Source organism: Periophthalmus magnuspinnatus, chromosome 15 (genome assembly GCF_009829125.3).
Source record: "Periophthalmus magnuspinnatus isolate fPerMag1 chromosome 15, fPerMag1.2.pri, whole genome shotgun sequence".
Classification (NCBI taxonomy): Eukaryota; Metazoa; Chordata; class Actinopteri; order Gobiiformes; family Gobiidae; genus Periophthalmus; species Periophthalmus magnuspinnatus.
The window spans coordinates 17,873,316-17,894,701 of record NC_047140.1 but is presented as its reverse complement, the minus strand read 5'-3'; the positions used below and the strand labels follow the sequence as shown (position 1 = coordinate 17,894,701).

The 21,386-nt window shown below is 37.2% G+C and overlaps 1 protein-coding gene across 1 annotated transcript in view; it reads right to left on the bottom strand.

Annotated features, from left to right (window-relative positions):
• LOC117382311 (serine/threonine-protein kinase 32C-like) overlaps window positions 1-21,386 on the bottom strand; it is a 187,171-nt gene that overhangs the window by 14,578 nt on the left and 151,207 nt on the right. The window contains exons 4-8 of the mRNA XM_033979444.2: window positions 18,258-18,431; window positions 8,778-8,815; window positions 7,528-7,617; window positions 5,158-5,261; window positions 3,703-3,819 (exon numbers count right to left, since the gene is read on the bottom strand). Coding sequence (XP_033835335.1) covers window positions 3,703-3,819; window positions 5,158-5,261; window positions 7,528-7,617; window positions 8,778-8,815; window positions 18,258-18,431 — 523 coding nt within the window. The remainder of the gene's footprint in view (window positions 1-3,702; window positions 3,820-5,157; window positions 5,262-7,527; window positions 7,618-8,777; window positions 8,816-18,257; window positions 18,432-21,386) is intronic.

Below are 21,386 nucleotides of genomic sequence, written 5' to 3'. Positions count from 1 at the left end.
CAGTCATCATTGGATGTGTGGGGTGAAGTTTTCTCTAGCTCCTTACAGTGATGCCAACCGTGGAGGTGTTGGGTTGGGGCAGTCCTATGCTTTGACCCGGACTTCAGTGGGTGTGTCTGGCGTGATCTGAGGCCCAGACTGTAGCTCCAGCAGAATTATGGCGGGGGTGCCTGAAGATTTCCAACACCGGCCAGACCAACCATGTGGGGAGAGCCTGATGTACACGGGCCAGTCCAGTGTAGACCATCTGCTTGGAGGCCTGTTCCAGTCCTGAGCTGTAGCCTGTCTAATGTGTCCATCTGCTGATGTGTGCCTGCTGCTCTGTCATCTCCAGACTGTCCCGGTGCCGTGGACTCCGGTTGTCCTGATGTTCCAGTGTGTCCCATGGCTGTGCTCTAGATGTCCTGGTACCTGAGGCTCCTCCTTGGGCTGGTCCGGGCTGCCCCTGGTACCTTGCACTGACTTTGGTTGGGCTCATGGGGTGTATTGTTTACTATGTATGTGATATGTATCGGACATTGTGTTTTATTATGTGGTTCCCAGCAGGCCGTGTTGTCATGTCTGGTGTGTTATAAAAGAGGACATGTCTTTTCGTGTGCGAGGCGACTGTATAAATAAACAGAGACCTTTCTGTTTCGCGAGATCCTCCAACTATTATTCTGGCTCTCTCATCTGTGTCCCATTTGGTATGCTACAGCAGTTTCATCATCATGTCTTTGCCGTGTATATTTCTCTTTTTCTGCTCCTGTGGTTGATTTCTGCTTCTTGAGGAGACTTGTTGAGGGCAGTTAGGTCCAGACTTTGCCATCGATTTGCAGCAGAGCAGAAGAGGCCGCGAGTCTGTCCAAAACGCTATGGATCAAACACTAGAGGCACAGGGCATATGGACAGAACCAGGACCAAAATGTACCACTGCTAACAAGCCACAGAGGGAAGGTTTCTATTAAAATTATGCTTGTAAATGAAGGTATTGATAACGTTGGTTTAATTTTGGATCAGTACCAATCAGTAGGTATCCATCACTTAGGGCAATTACTAAATTATTGAAAATAAAGTAATAACTTGCACTTTAAATCAGGAATGGCCAACCTTTTTCAGCTCGAGATGTACTTTTTGGTTCAAATCTACCAGTACGATGCAACAGCTAGGTATTTAAATAATAATAATAATAATAAGTTAAATCAAGGTGCTAACATAAAGCAGATATTTTGTAGGGTTTTTAATTTAAAGATACATTAATAACTTTTTCTGTAGGACACCCCTGCTTGTGACCATGAAGTATAACTTTGCACATCTTGACATCTGCAAATATTATTGTATTATATAAAATTTACGGTCAAATAAGTTAAAATTATGCAAACTGGATTACATTTTTAGATTGATTTAGAAATCCAAGAATCCAGATTTTAGCCCACTGAAACCAACCAATTTGTATTACCAAGCTGGTTTAGTTTTTAATATAAACAGGTAATGGTGTTATAGAAATCCCTTACTTCATTCTCCTGTCATTCAATGCTACTTCTACTACCACAATATGCTCATTTACACAACAATGCACAGGAGACACCAGCCTTCACTTTGGCAGATCTGAAAAGGTCAGTGTCTGTGCCGTGTCTATCAGGCAAACAGAATCCAGCCCTATATCTAAGTCATGTGATAGGTCTGGTCCCTGTGTGTATGTGACTCCATCCTCAGTGTATTTCTATAGTCCATCCATCTGTCATATATGTTTGCTCCTCTGCCTCAAGGGGGCCAGCAAAGAGAGAGGTGCTTCATCTTCTGTACGGGTATATTTTAAACAATGTCTTATGTCTGACCATTTCACAGTATGGAGTCATATGGTCCAAGTTAGTCATAAGACCTTTTAAACCCCATTTTGATATAAACATAATGAGAGTGATGCTCTTTTAAAGGGTCTATATTATGCTATTTTCTGATCTATGTTATAGTTTTGCTTCCTCATGAGCATTACAACATGGATTAAAGCTCATAACAGTCAATTTCACGTAATATAGGACCTTTAAGGACCCTGTACCTTTGATCCATCTGTTTGTTTATGGTTCTCATACAATAAAACGCCAATAATTATCCATATAAGCACTACAGTCTCTTTTAATTTTACAAATGGCTGATTAGTATACAGAATATAGTATAGTACAAAGGGCAAATACCTGACCTAGGAACAAAGTAATATGCACAAATACCACATTACAACTGGGACTAAACCTGAATGAGACCAGAGCTGGACCCGGACTCAAACAGGACCAAACCTGCGTACATTATGTGTACATCAGAGTTAAACTGGGCTCAAATCAGGACCAAACAAGTACAAGTATGAACACCTCCTAAGATGCATTAATCGCTATTAAATGAAGCCTGAAACAAAATATTTCAAAGGTATTAATCTGGACAATGTTTTTGAAATCACAGGTACAATATTTCACCCTCTAAAATATTAGTAGTTGGAGTGTGAGTATGTGTGGTTTGTTTGGGCTTCTACTGTGAAATAGTTCTGCTCTGAATACAAACTGCCTTCTGGGTATATGGCAGTAGTAGTGTCCCAAATTGTGACTCAAAATACTGTATACGGTGCGACTATAGAGCCATAACCATGTCACCTTTAAATAGAACTCAAAGTCAAACCTTTAAATGTCTTTTTAAAAAATATCTCTGGCTAACACTGCATTATTGAGAATGCTCGGTGTCTATTGCGCTCGGCTAACAATAGCGAATGGAGCCTGTTGAAATGGATATATATAGCACCATAGCCACTAGATCATAGATAAGTAACTGTCAAACTTTTCACACCAAGTACTGTCTAAAAAAAATATTTAGCCTTCCAAATACAGAGAGATCTAAACCAGGTCTATAGTAGGAGTACTGTATTTTATAGACTAAACCGGATGTAAAATAGGACACTTAGGCTGTGTGCGTGCATGTGTTTGTGCCCATTGTGGTAACATGCATGCAATTAGGATTAATATATTGTACAAACACATTCCAAACTTTAAAGTGCACATATTACACTATTTTCTGATCTATTATAATGTCTTTTCCTCATCAAAAACATACCTGGACTTGTGCTTTGTTTCATCCACACAAAACTTGCATATTTAGGCTTGGTTTTTCTCTCAAACAGAAAACACTCTGTTCCACCTTGTGATGTAATGTGGTAATACAAGAAGTGTTCCACTGTATTTTTAAATTCCATGCACCTTCAGACTCATTTGGATGATTTCAGCTCTGGAAATCTCTACTGAGCTAAAGGTAAAAGGTTGCTGTTAACTAATCACAAGGAGAAACAGAGCATTTTGAGCTTTGGAGATGTAAATAAACAGATTACTCAAAAGTGTGAATGAAACAAAACACAGCTCCGGGTATGTTTTTGATAAAGTAACGACATTCTAGCATGGCGTCAAGCTCATAAGGGATTTTGTGTAATATAGGACTTTTAAGTGTGGATTTCTTCAGGATCGTCATTCCTATAAACACTAAATAAAAACTGTACTGAAGTATGCCTATGTTTTCAATAAAATAGAAGAAAACTGAAACAAAAATTGAGATCCATCAATATAGGAATAAACATAGTGATTATTTTTTTGTTCCATATCGACACCGTTACGACAGTAGTTCTAAGCAATTCAGAATGAAAAAAAAAAGATTCCTCAAGCATTTCAGTGAGAGTGCTGTTAGTGCTCTGACCTTCCTCATGAGGGACACGAGGTCCTTGGGCCAGGCGGGGCTGTACTGGACACTGATGGTGCTGAAGAGCTGCAGCAGAGACTCCACTGAATTACTGGCGTGAATGTCGTATGGCCTCTGAGGGTAACACAAGGACAGAATATATTAGCAAAACTAGTACACTGAAGGAGATATGGTATTTTATGCATAAATGATGGTGCTTCAGCTCATTGTCAAACTGTATACTGTATTATTGGACTTTTACACACTAAGAATTGACATAATAAAATAAAAATGACATACTGTGGGACATTCCAAGTAAAGCAACAACACCTCCATGGGCACAAGCACATAACAAAGCTCCCAGCGAAAAGTTACATAGTTACTATCCCAACTAGACCCATTTGATACTAGATATAATGTGCCAACTCAATTGTCGAGCCATCACAGTTTCTCCCTTGTCAAATCCTTATTAAATTAAATTAAGGACAAAATGTTCTGTCACTGACTAATGATATTATTCCACTTGGTGCTACAATGAGACAATCTGTATTATTCACTTCACCTACCGACAATCACCATTTTATGCCTGATTGAGCATAACCTGATTTAAAGTGCTGATGTGAATATATTCTGGGTTTTATATTAGATAATTTGCAGGATTAAAGTAGGCCCGTCTATAATTACTATATCGATTTACCATTTTATATATGAGTTGGCGCAATATCTCTGGGCTTCAGTGTTTATCGTAAGTTAATTTTCTTTGCAAAAATGGAGAGATTTTGAGATTTTTTCTTTTAATATGATAAGACTTGAGCTGTGGAGGGGTGAATAAGCCCCTTTTACAGCTAATTATTGGGACATTCTGCTATTTATTTCTGGAAATCATGTTTTTTAGTGAAAAAGTCTATTTAAAAATGGTTTAGTTGGATTATCTTGAATTATTTAAACCTTAATTGGTGACATAGTTGCAATATTGTTGTTTCTCGCAATGTTTCTGTAGCAATATATCGTGCTTTAAAATGTGTTATTGTGACAGGTCTAGATTAAGGTAGATAATTCAAACATACATGAATAAAGTTGACCTATGTAGCTTTTCTGGTGGAGAGTTTGCTGCCTTCTTGTATAGATGTTAATGTTATTGCTTTTCCTGGAATGTTGAACTTATTTATTTCCATGGAAACCAGCAAGAAAGGGCACCAGGGCAAGTTTCAGGTCAGCTCTCTGGAGAAGCAACCTCGCTTACAGTAAGAATGCATGTTTTTCAATGTATTTTTGTGCAATAAACCTAAACTAGAAAACATGCAAGATAGCTAAATTCAATGCGACATACAAGAACAGTCCAGGCAAAGCAATGACATCTCCATGGAGACAAGCAGGTTGTGGACCCGCTACCAGTAAAGTTACATAGTACATCTTTAAATGACTCAAAGAAGAGCAGTAGAAAGTCTGATGCAGTGTAATCAAAGTCCTCACCCATCCACGCAGCACCTCGAACACGGTTACCCCGAGTGACCACCAGTCCACCTCAAACGCGTAGCCGGTCCCTCCGCTCACGAAGGACTGAAAGATCTCAGGGGCTGAACACACACAAATACAAGCTTATTAGTTACAGACATTTGCGTTCTGCTGAGGGTCAGTTACCATGAGGGTACTGGACACTAAAAACGGTAAACAAACATAAAGAAACATGAGATTTGAAATTGTCTGAAAACCAAGAAAAAAACAATATGGATTTAAACAAGACATTTAATGGTACTTTTCAATACCAGTGGTCATAGTCCCATTTAGGTGTTTGATTTTCAACAAATAACAGTTGGCAAATGCTAGCTTGTTTGTAGCTTAACAGCATTTGAAAAGTGCTATATAAATCCAATGCATATAATCATAGTTTTGTAGCCTTATATTTTTATCGTACTTGCACAGTGTTTTATTTAATTATCTATATGCCTTTTGGTATGTATAAATCTAGTGAAGTTTTCTAATAGCCATTTAACTGAGTCTATTTTGAGACAGAGCCTCAGATGGAGCAGTGCCCCCGGTTAGCTTCACCCCCAAAGGAATGTTGATGACATCAGCTGAAAACTTATCAATAGAGCGCAAAGAAAGAAGTCCACTGCTCTGGGAGAGGTTTAAAAGAGTCTATACTGGGAGCAGAGAGGAGGGAGCTGCTTCTTCAAAATGTCAGCTCTAAAAACAGTCCATTTTCCCTGTGCGCTGTGATGCAATCTGCAGACAGGACCAGCGTCTGTGTGGTCTTTAACAGAAAGAGCAGAAGATTCAGCCTTTTGGGAGTCACCAAAGGAACGCTATTTAACTTTTTAGCAAGTGGCTTTTAGCACTAGAAAACTATCCATCGGTTTCAGAATGATGAAAAATTTGAAGCGTGTTTTTTGCCATAGCGGTTAACCATTTAAAAGTCCTCAAAATGTTGTATATGACAAGAATCTGAAACCCGCGACTAATTCCTGGAGAAAACCCACCCAGAGACACAGTCCAAGAAATGAACAGAAGACTAGGGGTGAGCGATATGCAAAAAAAAAAGGTTGACCAATAGGAAAAGTGGATGCTCAAGATATAACAATTTCATCAAACTAGCATATCATAAAAGAGGTCAGACCACAGTTGGATTTTTATTGTCCATCTTTACAGAGGATCTTGCCACTCAGCCATAAAAAAGGACTTTCATCATAGCATCTAGTCAAAAGGTTAAATGCAGTTTCAAAGATCATAATATTTGAGCACACATCATTGGTTCAATAAAGGATTAGAGGACTTAGCAGGAGGTACTTGGAGTGGTGAATAATGGTGAATGGTGTTGTACATTTTACATCCTTAAGAATGTTTTGGTCATCAATATTATTTAAACAAACAAACTGAAAATACACTACTATGGAACTCAAAAGTCCCACCCACCTCGAAGTTCGCTCAGGTCCCAGAAGGTTTCTATACATTTTTCCCATACAATTTTCGAAAAAATCTGTTCAAAGGCATTGCAGAGGCTCACCAGTTATGTGGAAACTAATATCCATAGCGCGGCTGATTTAAGTCCAAAAAGCACATTTAAAACGCAAGATTCTGTGAAATGCTTTACTAACTTAACAGTTGCTACGTTGCAGAAACCGATTTCTAAATAAAATTATAGGTCTTGTGGTCATTAGATACCATATAGATGATTACCACTGAGCAAGAAAGTGTATGGGAAAAATGAACGAGAAAATTATTTGTGGAACCAGTGGGTGGGCGGCTACTGTTGAGCTGCATATATAGCCCTGTCACGATAATTACTATATCAACTTATCGTTCAATATATGAAAGCTGGAACAATATATTTTGTATTTATCTAGGGACTTTTTCTTGGCAAAAGTGTGGAGATTTTTTTTTTTTTTTTTTTCGTGTAATATGATAAGATGTGAGCTGTAGAGAGGTGAATATGTCCATTTAATAGCTAATTATTGGTAATATTCTGCTATTTATTTGTTGCAGCTCATGTCTTTTCATGAAACAGTCTATTTAAAATGGTTTACTTGGATTATGTGGCTTTATTTAAATCATCAGTAATTAGCAGCACAGGTTCAATATCATCGTTTATCACAGTATTTCTCTGTAGCGATATATCAAGGTTCAAAATTAACAGATTAACAGATTTATCAATACTTGAGCGAGGGGCGTGTGAGACAAATCTGAAAGTGAACTCAAGACAAAAAAGTAAGAAACCACAGGAACCATTTAAAAAGTACGGCTCAGAGTGGTAAGAATAGTCCAGCTCTTGACCGGTTGATGGACAAATAAATTAAAATACTTTGGTTCACTAAGCAAACTGATTGATATGAGGTGATGTTTTACCCATGTAGGGCTTCGTCCCTGCCAGCGCCGTGGCTCTCTCTCCGTCCTTTATTATTGTAGCGATGTTGAAGTCTGTCAGGTGAGCGTGACCTGGAGTGAAACAGAAAACACATTCAAATCCATCATGTTCAGTCAAATGTCTGTCTCTAAAGGCGACTGTGCTAAAATAATACGGTATTTCCTGTCAGAGTAAGTTATAATGAGAACATGTTTCATATTATAGTCATCCATTATGGCTGTGATTCACTAATATATGTCAAAACTGTCGTGCTGAAATCTTTAATCTTAATAAAAAGCTTTTGTGTAGAGACTGTCAAGAGTAACAATGAGGAAAGAGGAGGGATGTTGAGTGGAAGAGATTGATTGGCAGATTAATATGCATTTAGGAACTAGCTCCATGGCATGTTAATTTGAATCTTTTAGTCCTGTCCAGATGTTTAAGCGATGAGTGCATGTACTATTGGTGCTTTTCAGAATCTCAAATGTAATGATATCATACTCAAGAGCCAGATTTCCCCATTGTTAACACTGTACTTTGCCATGAAATATCTAAAAAGTAAACAAATGTTGTCCCTAATCCTAATCCATTAACTTCTTGTATCACAACAAATAATCATTTTAGCTGACTCCCTTCTGTATTCAGTATTAAACAAATATAATATTATGATTCCATCTGAAACCCAGCAATTATAGCATAATCAGTAATACATATGTACCGTAGTTAGTTTCAAAACAGATAGAGTTTGCAATTGATATCTGGAATGTACAAACTAAATTTCACATAAAATTCAAAGTTTTCTCCAATTTATAAATTAATGAAGGTGAAAGATTTATTTTCCTGTCCACTGCCAGTTGCCTGTCTTCATGGAGATGCTATAGCTTTGCGTAGAATGTTCCACAATATGGCATTAAATGTGTATCTTCGGCGCGGTAGAGTCGCCCGCTCGTCTTCATGGAGGTGGTTATGTTTAATGCCCTAGCGTGCAACATTCTAGGCAAAGCAATAACCTCACCATAGAGACATGCAGGTGACAGACCCTCCATCAGTAAAGTTACACAGTGCAACTTTTAATAGTGTGGCACTGGATCAATTGCGAAGAACAGAAAATATCAGATTCAGTTTTGTGTTGTATTTGTTTCTACTGTAGCCTGTAGCCTAAGTAGCATTTCAATCTCAATTTCAATCCTCAATCTTTAATCAATATAAACAATTTCACAACATTATCAGCTATTTTTTAGCTGTCACTCACCCTGTTCATCCAGTAGGATGTTGTCTGGTTTGACGTCTCTATAGAAAAACACAGAGATCAATACTCACATTAGCATCATCCATAGATTTCCCATGTGTTATTATTGAATGTGTATGTAGCAGCCATCTTGGTCAGGTCACGTGCTGCTCTCTGTGGAGGAGGTGTGAATTACATATTGATGCAACATGTTTAACACATTGTGTCTCTGGGAAAACTGGTGCACTGTAAAAAAGAACACAGTAAAATGTCTTTATACAGTGTTTTGATGATTGTAGGTGTGCTTGACTTAACTGTCACTATACCAAAAGCAAAAAAAAGTGTTGTCATAATAGAATTTCTCGATTTCGATACTAAGGAATAGACTTGATACCCAATACCAATACCAGAATGATATTAAATAAAAACACTCTTTATTTAGACAATAGAATGTGATTTTTAACATTAACTAATCGTACTTTCGTTTCTATTAGAATGTGGTGTTATATCTGTGTAATCCTTGAGTCGCCCAGGTAGGTTTCATAGTGGTCCATGGGCATATAGTAGTTTATGTATATACTTATAAGACCATATACATGATGATACAGCTCAAAATCATTCTAAAGCTATTCAGGAAAGGTTCATTTCTGTCTTTTTCAGTATTGATACCTGCTCAAATGAGTTTCTAGTCTCGATACTAGTTTTCATATAGATTAGTATCTGATTTTTGATACATTTGACAACCCTAACTATTCGTTTAGTCCCAATTTTGATGTGTGTCTGTCATATAGCGTCTTCTAACTAATGAGCGATCTGTTTTTTGCAGTGCAGTGGAGAGTATTTCTTAGCACAGCCTTGAGATGTTTCCCCATAGACTCTTACAGGTTTGCCGGCACATGTCCGCACCACATTCTCACACTCCACATGCAATTAACAGAGCTCACAGTTGATTTAATTATGCCTCAAATCATCAGGCTGCTGCTGCTGCTGAGGAGAAGAGGGCCCGCGGAGAGATCAACTCTTCCCCAAGGACGGAGAGGATACGCTACACTAAACTCATGCTAATATCACCGGGCTAAACGCTAATGCTAATACTGCGGGGAAGGTATGGTATGTACTTTACTAAGAGGCGGATTACAGAACAGTACATGTGACAAAACTAAATTCCAAATACAATAAAACCAGAGTAAATGAAACGATCTTGTAAGGGAGGGAATATGGCGATCGGTGATTCATAGAAATAATAATTTAAAGGTCCACAGTGTTGGAGGAGTTACCTTAAATGTTCCGCAATATGGCTTTACACTTGTCTATCTTGCATTTATTAAGTAACTTTTTCTATTGCATAAAAAAAAAAAAAAAAAAAAATTCCATACTGTGGAATATTACTGCTTTAGTTTTGCTTTAGCTCTTCTTTAGTCCTGCTCTTCCTCAGGGCAAAGCAATAACAACTCCATGGAGACAAGCAGGTGGCAGAAACTTTAAATGTAAATACAGTGTTACTTCTGCTCAATTTTTGGCTACACCCACTTCTGTTAAGAGTATAAAGGCTAGATGCAAAAAGCAATTATGTGCGCAGCCAACTGTGAATCTCTTTGTCAAACTCATCTGATGCCTATGATAAACAAACTAAACCACAGACACACTCAGATTCAGATTCAGACAGAGATGGGGATCCTCTTCCTCCCAGGACTAATTTTACCTTCGCCCGATCAGCTGACACGTTACCATGGAGACGCAGACCCTACTTCGCCAGTCAGTGCAACACAATAATTGTATAGTATTCCCACGTCAAAAACTACAGCGTGGAACGGCGCTGTGGTGGAGATGGGGGGCGCCGTAGAGCTGATTAAACTGATACAATGAGACAGCTGATGCCACACACAAAGCGTAAGCTACTTTCTTAACGCAAGCTGTTCATTGTTGGATATTTTGTAGCAAGTGAATATTAAAGGTGCACTATGCAACTTTTATGAGGGAGGGCACACCACTTGATTGTCTTCATGTTATTGCTTTGCTTCAAATATTCCTCAGTGTGGCATTAAAGCTACCATCTGCAATTAGATGGCCAACCTGCCCCTGTTGTATTCTCACATATCACCACTAGATGGTATCTACATTACTGCAGTTTGATGGTGCCAGCTTTGTTTTGATAGAAGACGACCAGAGAGCACAGGTGAGTCTGATCAAAGACCAGGTGAAGGGAGGGAACAGGTCTCACATCTGCCATCTACTGGTAAAAAAAAATGTACAGATGGTAGAGTTTATCTCCATGGAAACAAGCAAATAGTGCTACCAGGCCAAGTTACAGGTCCGATTTGTGGAGATGCAACCCAAAGTTAGAATGTGTTTCAGGGTATTTTGAACAATTAAATCAATAATAAAATAAATACAGTATTGATTTGTTTTATGCTGTACTGTGGAACATTACACACAAAGAATAACATCACCATGGAGACAAGCAGGTGGTGAACACTACTATGGATAGGACAAGAAACAATAATCTCATCTATAGTGACAAAAAGTGTAGACATTAATCGTTCGTGGGACATTTTATATAATCGAGATCATGAATCGTCATCAAAGATAACCGCCATTATGTCACCAGAATGTGCAGAAAAAACCTACCTCTGCTTGATGAGCCCTTCTAGATCACTGTTGTTTTCATTTATAACAAAGAGCAACACTATAACAGCTGTTTAAATATGGAACATTCATAATATTAAAATTGTAATTAATTGTAATTTTTTTGGCTATGATAATCATCACACCAAATTTCAATATTGTCCCATACCTTGACCCTATACAACAAAAGTTACATAGTGAACCTTTAAACTTGGGAGAACTAAACTACAAACTACTTCTGAAATAGTTACTGCTCAAAATATTGCCATAATATTGAGTCTCCCAGCCGAACAAGCCAATATGCACACGAACGCAGCATCAGATTAGCAGATCAGCAATTTTTCTGTGTCTTCTAAGTAATATAATGATTTCATATTTGTGTTAAAGTCTGTCAAACAAAACACATTTTGCAAGATTATTGCAATTCAGAGAGCAGAAATCATGTTGCATTGTTGGATTTATGGTACACCGTTGGCTCTTTTGTGCAGTGGAGATAAGCTCTGATTGTTTACATAAATAGCAGATGGCTTTGAGAGGTATTTTTGATTAAAACTGGACAGTGGACAGGAAATGAGAGGAGGAAGAATACAATACATCTTAGGCTACACTATTGTATATGAGAGATGGCGGCGGAAATGTCCTTCTTAATTAAACATACTTTTGTTCTTGGTAGAGTAAAAACAGACACACACCACTGAGGTTATATTCAGTTTCATCCTGATCAATTATTCATGAATAAAATAATATTTGTTTTACTGTCGCTTCAAGTAACACTATAAATATACACTGTAGTACTATGATTCATTTTATACTTCAGTTCAGGTCATATTTGGTAGCAACTTAAAGAGCAGAAATAGTCTCCATATAAGGATTTCCTCAGACAACATTAAACTGGTCTTGCTGCACATATATATATATATATATAATTTTTCCGGTGGTGGAGACGTCCCTCAGCGGATTGTCTCCATGGAGGTGTTGTTCCTGGAAATTGCCTGGAATGCAGTTCGATGGCATCAGACTTATTGATCTTACATGTTCTCAATTACAGGTGTTTTTATTGCAAAAGATGTCTGCGCTGTGAGGGCAGTGGGGGGTGGGGATAAGGGCGGGGTAAAGAGGGGGGGGCACCTCTTCACTGGTCTGATCTGACTTAGCCTACTGGTATCATCTTCTCGTCTCTACGGAAATATATATGTTTAATATACGTATTCTGCAACATTCCTGACAAAATAATAGCACCGCCATGGAAACAGCGGACAGTCCACTATAAAAAGTTACATAGTGCACCTTAATTTAAACCAGGAATAAACTGAAACTTGACTGTTATTTTCAACCAAGACTTCATGAGAATTCTTTCAAATCTGGAAAACAAAGATGAAATACACTCAAGTTAATATGATGTGGTGAAACAAACAGGTCATAAAAAAAAACTTTGTTGATTTCTGTAGCATATTTACAACAACACTAGCTTCTCAAAGTGCTTCGCTCAGAATATACGGTAAAACAATACAAAACCAGTGCAAAACGATGACGAGGACACGTATAAAAAAATCGTATTAATACTAAAGATGCCACATGGAACTGCCCCTAAGGACCACCACAAGAACATTACTACTTTAAGTCTCTACAGCCTATACCATTTTAGAACATTTCCCATAAATTACTAAATCTGTAGGGATTAAACTAATAGATTCATAAAAACTGTCATTTTCTCAGCAAATTCAACCCAAGTGAGACCGTCTTGAACCAGTTTCAAGTGAATTGTGAGCCATCTGTGGCAGTAAAAGTGCAGTCTGCAGGGACACAGCTCCTCAGTCCCACACAAACATGTCCGCCTCGCAGGAGAAGACAGAACAATCATATCTATATTTGTACATGTGAAGAGGCGCAAACAGGACATCCCAAAGTCCTGATTAAATGCTTCTTTCAACTCACAGAAACGCTGAGGTCTCATAAACTCAATAGGAACGTTAACATTTTGTGTATGGAAGAAATGTGTATAATATGTCCAATTATAAGATACTGAAGAGAGGAGAAGTGTGGAGTGGACAGAAAATCCTACACTCTGCAGTATATAGCAAGTATTTTGGCGTAAGATATAAAAAGTACCATGAGTAAAAAAAAAAATGTAGTTAAAAGGTACAATGTGTAACTTTCTCCATGGAGAATAGAAAACTTTTATGCCATACTGTGGAATATTATACCCGAATATGTCTGTGTAATCCCTCAGTCGTCCGGGTATGATCCGTAGTAAAAGAAAAATGAAAAGAGTGAAGACGTTTTTGCTGCTCATTTCTTACAGCCAAAGGAACATTTCCATGGAAACAAGAAGGTGAATATCCTCTTCCAAGCAAAATAAGAGTCATGTTTGTGGAGATGCAAGCCTGCTCACTCAAAGGACACGCTTTTCAGTGCAATAAACGCATGCTTTTACTTTTGTCAATTTTTTGCTAAAACATTACACATTGTGGCTTTAAATAAATGCTTTTTGTATAACTAAAGTACAAATTTCTCCATTTAGTTTGGAAATATACATATATAGTTTTGCGTATTTTTCGGACATTTAAAATAACTTTGGGTATCATAAGTACAATATTTATTTGATTGAATTAATTTGCATGTAAAACTAATATAAAATGTTTTAATACTGAAACATACAAGTCATTTAAATTAGGCTAAAAACTAGAACTGCAGTAACTGACGCTGGTACGTGTAGTGAAGGCGTTTTGAGTATTTGAATAAGCAGAACGAGTTTGGTGAAGGAGAATAGACTAAAAACATGGGGGAGAACATCGTGCATATATTTACAATTACCTTTAGATGCTAGAAAATTCTATAAGGTGAATGAACCATGGCGAGTTGCTGAATAGTCCCTAACGCTAATAATAATTACGATGAGTGCCATGTTGATTTGTGAAGTGTTTAATCAGGAGGAGTGTTTTGAAGGAGACAGTTTCTGGTCTCTTGATGCTGGAACAGGATATCATTTTGCAATTTACTCTCATTTTAATCACTTGGATTCATTTATGTTACATTAATTTCCAAAGGACCCTTACCCAGATGTTGAGCCAGAATCTAAGTTAGGAATCTCTAATCTGACTGGAGGTTTAGCCAATACTGTTGATGTAAACTCTGCACAGAAAAAAGTACATGTTTTATTTTAAATTGGTGAGAAATCAACAAATGTGGCTAGTGCTCAGTTACATTTAATCAGTTATATTTACTTTTTAAATACATTGTACTTTTCTAGCAGCATAATTTCACCTCTACTTGAGTAATGTTTCTATTTAAGTAACAGTACTCTTACTCTTCCCACAAGAAAATCAAAAGTAAGTGTCAAAAGCTTTACGTTGACAATATTTGAATAACTTGTGTTTCCTGCATCTCTCCTTCAGACACAATTTTGTTTTGTGTTGTCTCTTTTGAAAATTTCTAGATTTTGTGCATAGTTTAATGTTTTGTCCTTCCAATGACATCAACTTGGAATTATAAATAAAGTGTTACGTCCAGATAGTAAGTCTTTAAATTACTTACTTGAGTCGTACTTTTCACACATACATACTACTTGGTACTTCTATTTGAGGAATTTTGTTTTGAAGTAACGTTACTCTTACTTTAGTACAATTTTTTTCCACCAATTACATGTAAAACCTTCATAAAACTGCTTATACAACCCCAACATGTTGTTTCAGTGCTTTGACCTCAGCTTTATGTTGTATCTGGGAGCATAAAGGTCCATAAATACTGTAGTTATAATCCTAACCTCTTTCCTATTCATAAAGACCTTGCTTTGTTGGCATATTTTACCCCGGGCATGACAAGCTGCAGCTGTAGCAAATACTACATGATAAACAGCCAGAGGACATTCCCCTAGGACCGATGTACTGAGTTTGGCTAAAACGCAGCTGGATTACTCAACACAACGACCCTGTTTATGTTCATTTTAAAGGCGTACTAACATTTCAGCCACCTGCCTGTCTCCACGGAGATGTTACAGCTTTGCCTAGAGTGTAATGCATTAAACATATCTCAGATTTATTCAATTACAGGTGTTTTCATTGCTCAAAAATACCACACATTGTTACTGTGAATGGGCTTTCTCTCCACAGACCTGACCTGTAACTTGGCCTTGTGGCATCACCTGCTCATCTCCATAGATATAGATGCATTTAAAGTGTGAAACATTTTAAAAGAACTAACATCTCCACAGTGACAAACAGGCGGCAGATACTCCACCAGTAAAGTTCCACAATGCGCTTTTACATTTGTGTATTTTGGCCCAAATCTGTGAACACTTTTGGGAAAGACGACATGACTTTGTGCTTCTGATAAATAACAACGTTAGAGGGTTCCCTTGAGATTATAAAGGACTTCTCTGACTGTTTCAAGTTTATTTCAGATCTTATATTCATCCCATATATTTTTTTAATTTAACAAACAGATGGTGATGATGAAAGAGGAGCTGTGACATGACATAACCTTCAGGTGATCTTCTTGGTATGGAAATAGGAACAAAGATTCAACAGACTGATGCAATAGGGAGACAAAATTGTGAAATTGTGATAAAAAGACCTAAATTTAGAAAGGTCAGGATTAGGCAATTTGTTAGAGGCATTTGTCTAGTAACCCCAAAAATGATTCTTCAATCTCCCCATATTTGTGATTGATTGGCTCCAAAAATAAGATACATTAATTTAATATTTTAAAATCCTTTTAACTGACAACCATTAGGTCTTTGTGGTTGAATAATGGCACCAGTTTTGTTTATTTTTGTTGGCAGAAAAAAGTTTGAAGTTTGTACCAGTTTGTTCAGATATTAACAATAAATCAGATCAAAAATAAATTTTAAAAAATCTGCAATCTGACAGTTAAAAGCAAATTATACCATAGAATTCTGTCCTCCATGATCTATAGTTTTCGAAATGATGAAAAAAGAAGACTGTTGCAATAGCATTTAAATAAAAATAAAAAATCTTTTGAATTGTGATAAGTTCTCAAAATTTCAGCTTTAACAGGAAGTGGAAAACTTTGCATATGATAAATTCAGAGATCCCATGTAATATACAGTGTACTCGCTTATGGTCTAATCCGCAGTGCAAAAACTATAGACACCACTCGCCTGTACTCGATGTATTTGACCAAAATTTGTCTTGCCTCAGTACAGATATATTGTATAAGCAGCTTCTGAGTTCAAAAGAAGTCTGCTGCAGGCTGGCTGCACCTTTATTCTCTGATATTCAGGATGTGTGTGTGTTCGCATGCTAGTTGATAGCTTTACCGTGACAGTAAAATGCCGCTCTGGTCTCTGAAAGGAATAACTTTGGACCACTGCAAACTGTTTAAAATTAACTAGTTCTGATTTCCACGTCTTAAGACAGTAAAAATCAGGTACAGCGCCTTTAAACCCAATACCTCCCATGTCTTTCCCTTCCTATTTAGTTCAATACAAGCACTCGATACTGTACACTGCCACGTATAACTGTGAAATCTGATCCAGGAAGAGTCTATTTTTAAAGTGAGCTGTGAATGAACTTGTGTCTTAACCCACAGTCACATTGATTCAAAGTACAGCAGCTGCAGATGACTTCCTGTGTGTGGGCTTTAAATATGTGGTGTGATACTACATAATTCATTTATATTGTGTGTGGGATCAACTCATTAGAAAAATACTGCAATATGTATGTCATGAGTGTACAGTTGGATTTGTACATATATATCAGGGGTACTATTTGTGAAAAAAAAAAAAAAATCACTTCACTTATGAGAAGGGCTGGGTATCAATTAAAGGTATTTTTCTTTTGATAAAGATAAATACAGGTAGTAGTACTGAAAACTAAACCAGATATCATACAACTAGTACCTGAAAGAAACTGGAAGGTACTCCGCCCTACTTACAGTATGGGGTAAATTTGCTTCTACTGGAGATGCATCTATTTACATTAGCCATAATAATACTCAGATTAATTCAATAAAGTTAATTAAACAAGAGAAGAATCTTGTAGACAATTCACACTTCATGTATATGGTAATCAACTTCGCAAACATTGTAGAGAGAATGGTCTAATTGCACTGGTTCTAGCTCGAGGTGAGAAGGAACAGTGACAAAGTTGATGTTAGTAATTTCCAAATCATTTTAACTAATCCAGAGTAGCGTTGTCAAAAGTATCAAAACTCAGATACTAACTGATAACTAGAGATTCATTTTAGCAGGTATTGATGCTAAAAAAGTCACATTCACGGGACAGAAATGAACCTTTCCTGAAAAGCTTAAGGATGATCTTGAGCTGTATCAGAACAAGAATAAGACCACATAGACCACTCTGGGCGACTGAGGGATTACACAGATATAAGGCCACATCCTAACTGTACATTCTATTGTCTAAATCAGGGCTGTCTAAACTATGGCCCAGGGGCCAAATGCGGGCCTCAGAACAATTTTTGTTGGCCGTCATGCCTCCTCCTAAACTGGCCCAATTGATCAGGAAGTATTTTTTTTTACTACAAATTGAAGATATTCTACCTCTATAACCTGAATAACATCACATTGTATCATGACACAGACCTAAAAATAATCTTTCAGTATAATAATCTAAAAGTATAATGGCTTTGTCAAACCTGTGTTAAATGTCCGACTGGTCTGTGGCCCTCAGTTTCAAATATGTTTCAGTATGTGGCCCTCGGTGAAAAAAGTTTGGACACCCCTGGTCTAAATGAAGAATGCCTTTTATTATCATGGTGGTATCGGAATCAGTATTGAGTATCAAGTCTATTCCTTAGTATCAAAATCAAGCATCACTAATAGGAGTAGGAGTATTCTGTGAAATCGAAGCAAGCATCTGAACCAGCCCAGTACGTAACATGTTATCGTGTCCTATGTACCTGTGTATGATGTGCTGGCTCTGCAGGTAGTCCAGTGCTAGAGTCATCTCACACAGGTACAGTTTAACAGCCTCTTCTCCAAACTGGACGTTCTGCTGTAGGTGGTACCTCAGGTCTCCCCCCAGAAGCAGGTCCACCACCATGAACATGTCCTCCTCATCCTGGAACGAGTACCTGGGACACAGACAGGGACAGAGTGAAATAAAGGTGGCACTTTTAAGCTCGGGAGTCCAACACCTGCTTGTCGTCATAGCTTTGCAATTTTTTTTTTCTTTTTTTTTGCGATGGACCCTATACCAGGACAACTGAGTGATTACACAGTTATCTTTGACATAAATGCTCCACAGTATGGCATTGAAAACCTAACTATTTCAGTGCACAAGCAGGTGATGCCACTACGCCAAGTTACACAATGAATGTATCGCAAAAGTTTTTTCTAGCAATAAAATCACATCAAATGAAATAAGATAGACAAGACAGATAAGACAAAAAACATTAAAATTAATGCTAGACTGTGAAATATTTGAGACATTAACCAGGGAGACCATTGAATTCTCACAAGAAAAGTTGCACCTTTATATTACGTGGTTCATGAAGTAGGCCAAGGACACGGTATAATTCAATACTACAGGTTGACATTAAAGCTGAGATGAGTTTGTATTCTATCAGAAGAGCAAGTGACATAATGATGAGGTGCTGTCTGTGGGATGGACAATTGTATATGTTTGTGCTTGGAGGTTTTATGCTTTAAAATGCCTCAAAGAGTTTTGGATGAAAAAGTTTTTCTTCTAATAAAACCTTTAATCCAAGATGGTAAACTCAACTCAGATAATTGATTTATATATCAGACAGAAAGTGTTAGTATTTTCAGTCAAATCTGGTTTACTGATATAATCTAGATTATTTAACTTGTTATTCGATTTTTCAGTAGTTTCAGGAAGGGCTAGAAAGAAAAGAAAGAAATATATCTGTGTACATTTTATCAGTGTACTCGTCTTACCGCAATGGCACATCATTTATCTCAAAAGAAAAAACAAAAACAATATATTAATTTACTATATAAATCTGTCACCTCTTGAAAATGTCATTGGTTTGACTGTTTCACAAACGTATCTGTCATCCATTTTTTCAATTGCAGGCATTTTCATTCATCTCCATAGAGAAGAGAATATTTTGAACCCTCCTCCTAAAAATTTCTATTGACCTGCGTTCAAGTGTGTGTCTTTGAAACAAGTAAAAAAATAAAAAATTGTCAGCAATACATTGAAAACAATACTCCAGTACAGTACAAACATGACATATTACGCAAAATTGATTCTTATGAGCTTGTTATAATGTTGTTGCCTCCTCAAAAACATACCTGGAGTTCTGTTTGGTTTCATTTAGACATGTTTGAGTAACACTTTATTATTAGTCTGTCTACATCTCCAAGCTCAAAATGGTCTGTTCCACCTTGTGATGTCATGAAGTGAAGGTAGTTTTCAATTTAACAGCTACCATTTACCTTTAGCTCGGTAGACATTGGAAATTCCAGGGCTGAAATGATCCAAATGATTCTAGTGAAGATGTATGGAGTTTAAAAACACAGTGGAGCACTTCCTGTATCACCACATGACATCACAAGGTGGAACAGAGTGTTTTCTGTTTGAGAGAAGAACTCAGCCTAAATATGCAGGATTTGTGTATGTGTGAACAAAACAAAACAAAAACACAACTCCAGCCATGTTTTTGATGAGGAAACAGCATTATAATATAGATCAGAAAATAGCGTAAAACTGGCTGCTTTTCAATACTATCCATTTTAATTTTTGATTGCATATTTCTGTTCTCCTGCTGTGCTTAAACTTTGCATTGCAACACTGAAACTTTCCTGTTGTGGGACAAAATAAAGGTTGTGTTATCATCCAGAGCCAGACGTGCTAACTCGTCCGTGTTCTGCGTTGGTCCACATGCTCTTAACATGCCACCCCCCCCTCCCACTTCAACTATTATGAATGAACCTCTTACATAATGCACAATGTCACCCATTTTCACACCATCATACATAAACCACATTACTTTTTCATCCACTTAACAGCCCTGGAACTGCAGCACAGAGGCCGTCCCTGTAGGAATTAAACATGAAAACACCAGTTAGGCCTGATGCGACTTAATTGAAGCTTGCTTGTGGTCCACTAAGCATTTTGTCAATCAGGATTACCAATGGTGCACGTCAAATTAAACCAGGCCTCTTAGTGATCTAAAGGGGGGATTGGAAAACACTCTTCTTCAGGTTTTTTAAGGCCTAAATGAACAAAAACACAGCCACATGGGAGGGTTTTCAATAAATCTATAATTAATCTGCAACATAAAAGCAAAAATAAGCCCTAAGGAGATAGATAATGAGCTTAAGGTTTACACAAGCAACTTTTTGATCTTCTTTCAAGTGATTTATGTATTTGGATAGTTGAAAGATGAATTTTTATTAAGAATGCAAATAGACAATTCGCGCTCATATTCCTTCATTATTGGCAATTTTGAGCGAACAAAATCATGTCATGGTAAAAATTATTGCAGGTACATATAAAATCCATCCTAAATGAGACTAAGCAAGAATCAAATTTGCATTTTTTATTTATTTTTTTTAAAAGTAGGTTATATAACCGGATGGACCTATGCAAAACTGTGTTACCTTTAAGTAGTAAGATGTACGATTGCACTCACATTAAACATACTTGCATCTATGTTTTGTTACATGTGAAAACATTTGAGTAATCCTTCAGCCTAAAACACTCAACCATCACCTCTCGATATCATACGGTGGCGATCAAAGTTCCTAAGTGTTTCTTTAAGTCCATACACATTAAACAGACACGGTTTAGCCTTCAGGTAAACAAGCACCTTCAGGTTTTTCCTTCTGGCTCCTCCTTAGGGCTGGACACATCTCGCTCAGGGCAGTATAAACTCTAACTCCTCAGACTGGTGTTTCTTTAAGAATTATGGCACAATTCTGTATTTCACATAAAGACTGGCAGCTGTTAGCAAACTTATATATTTACAGATCTTTACCACATGGAGCTTGGAGTCTGATATTTGCTCAAACTTGGTCGTAGCCATGATTGATTGTGTCTGTGTATTCTTGTGCAATTT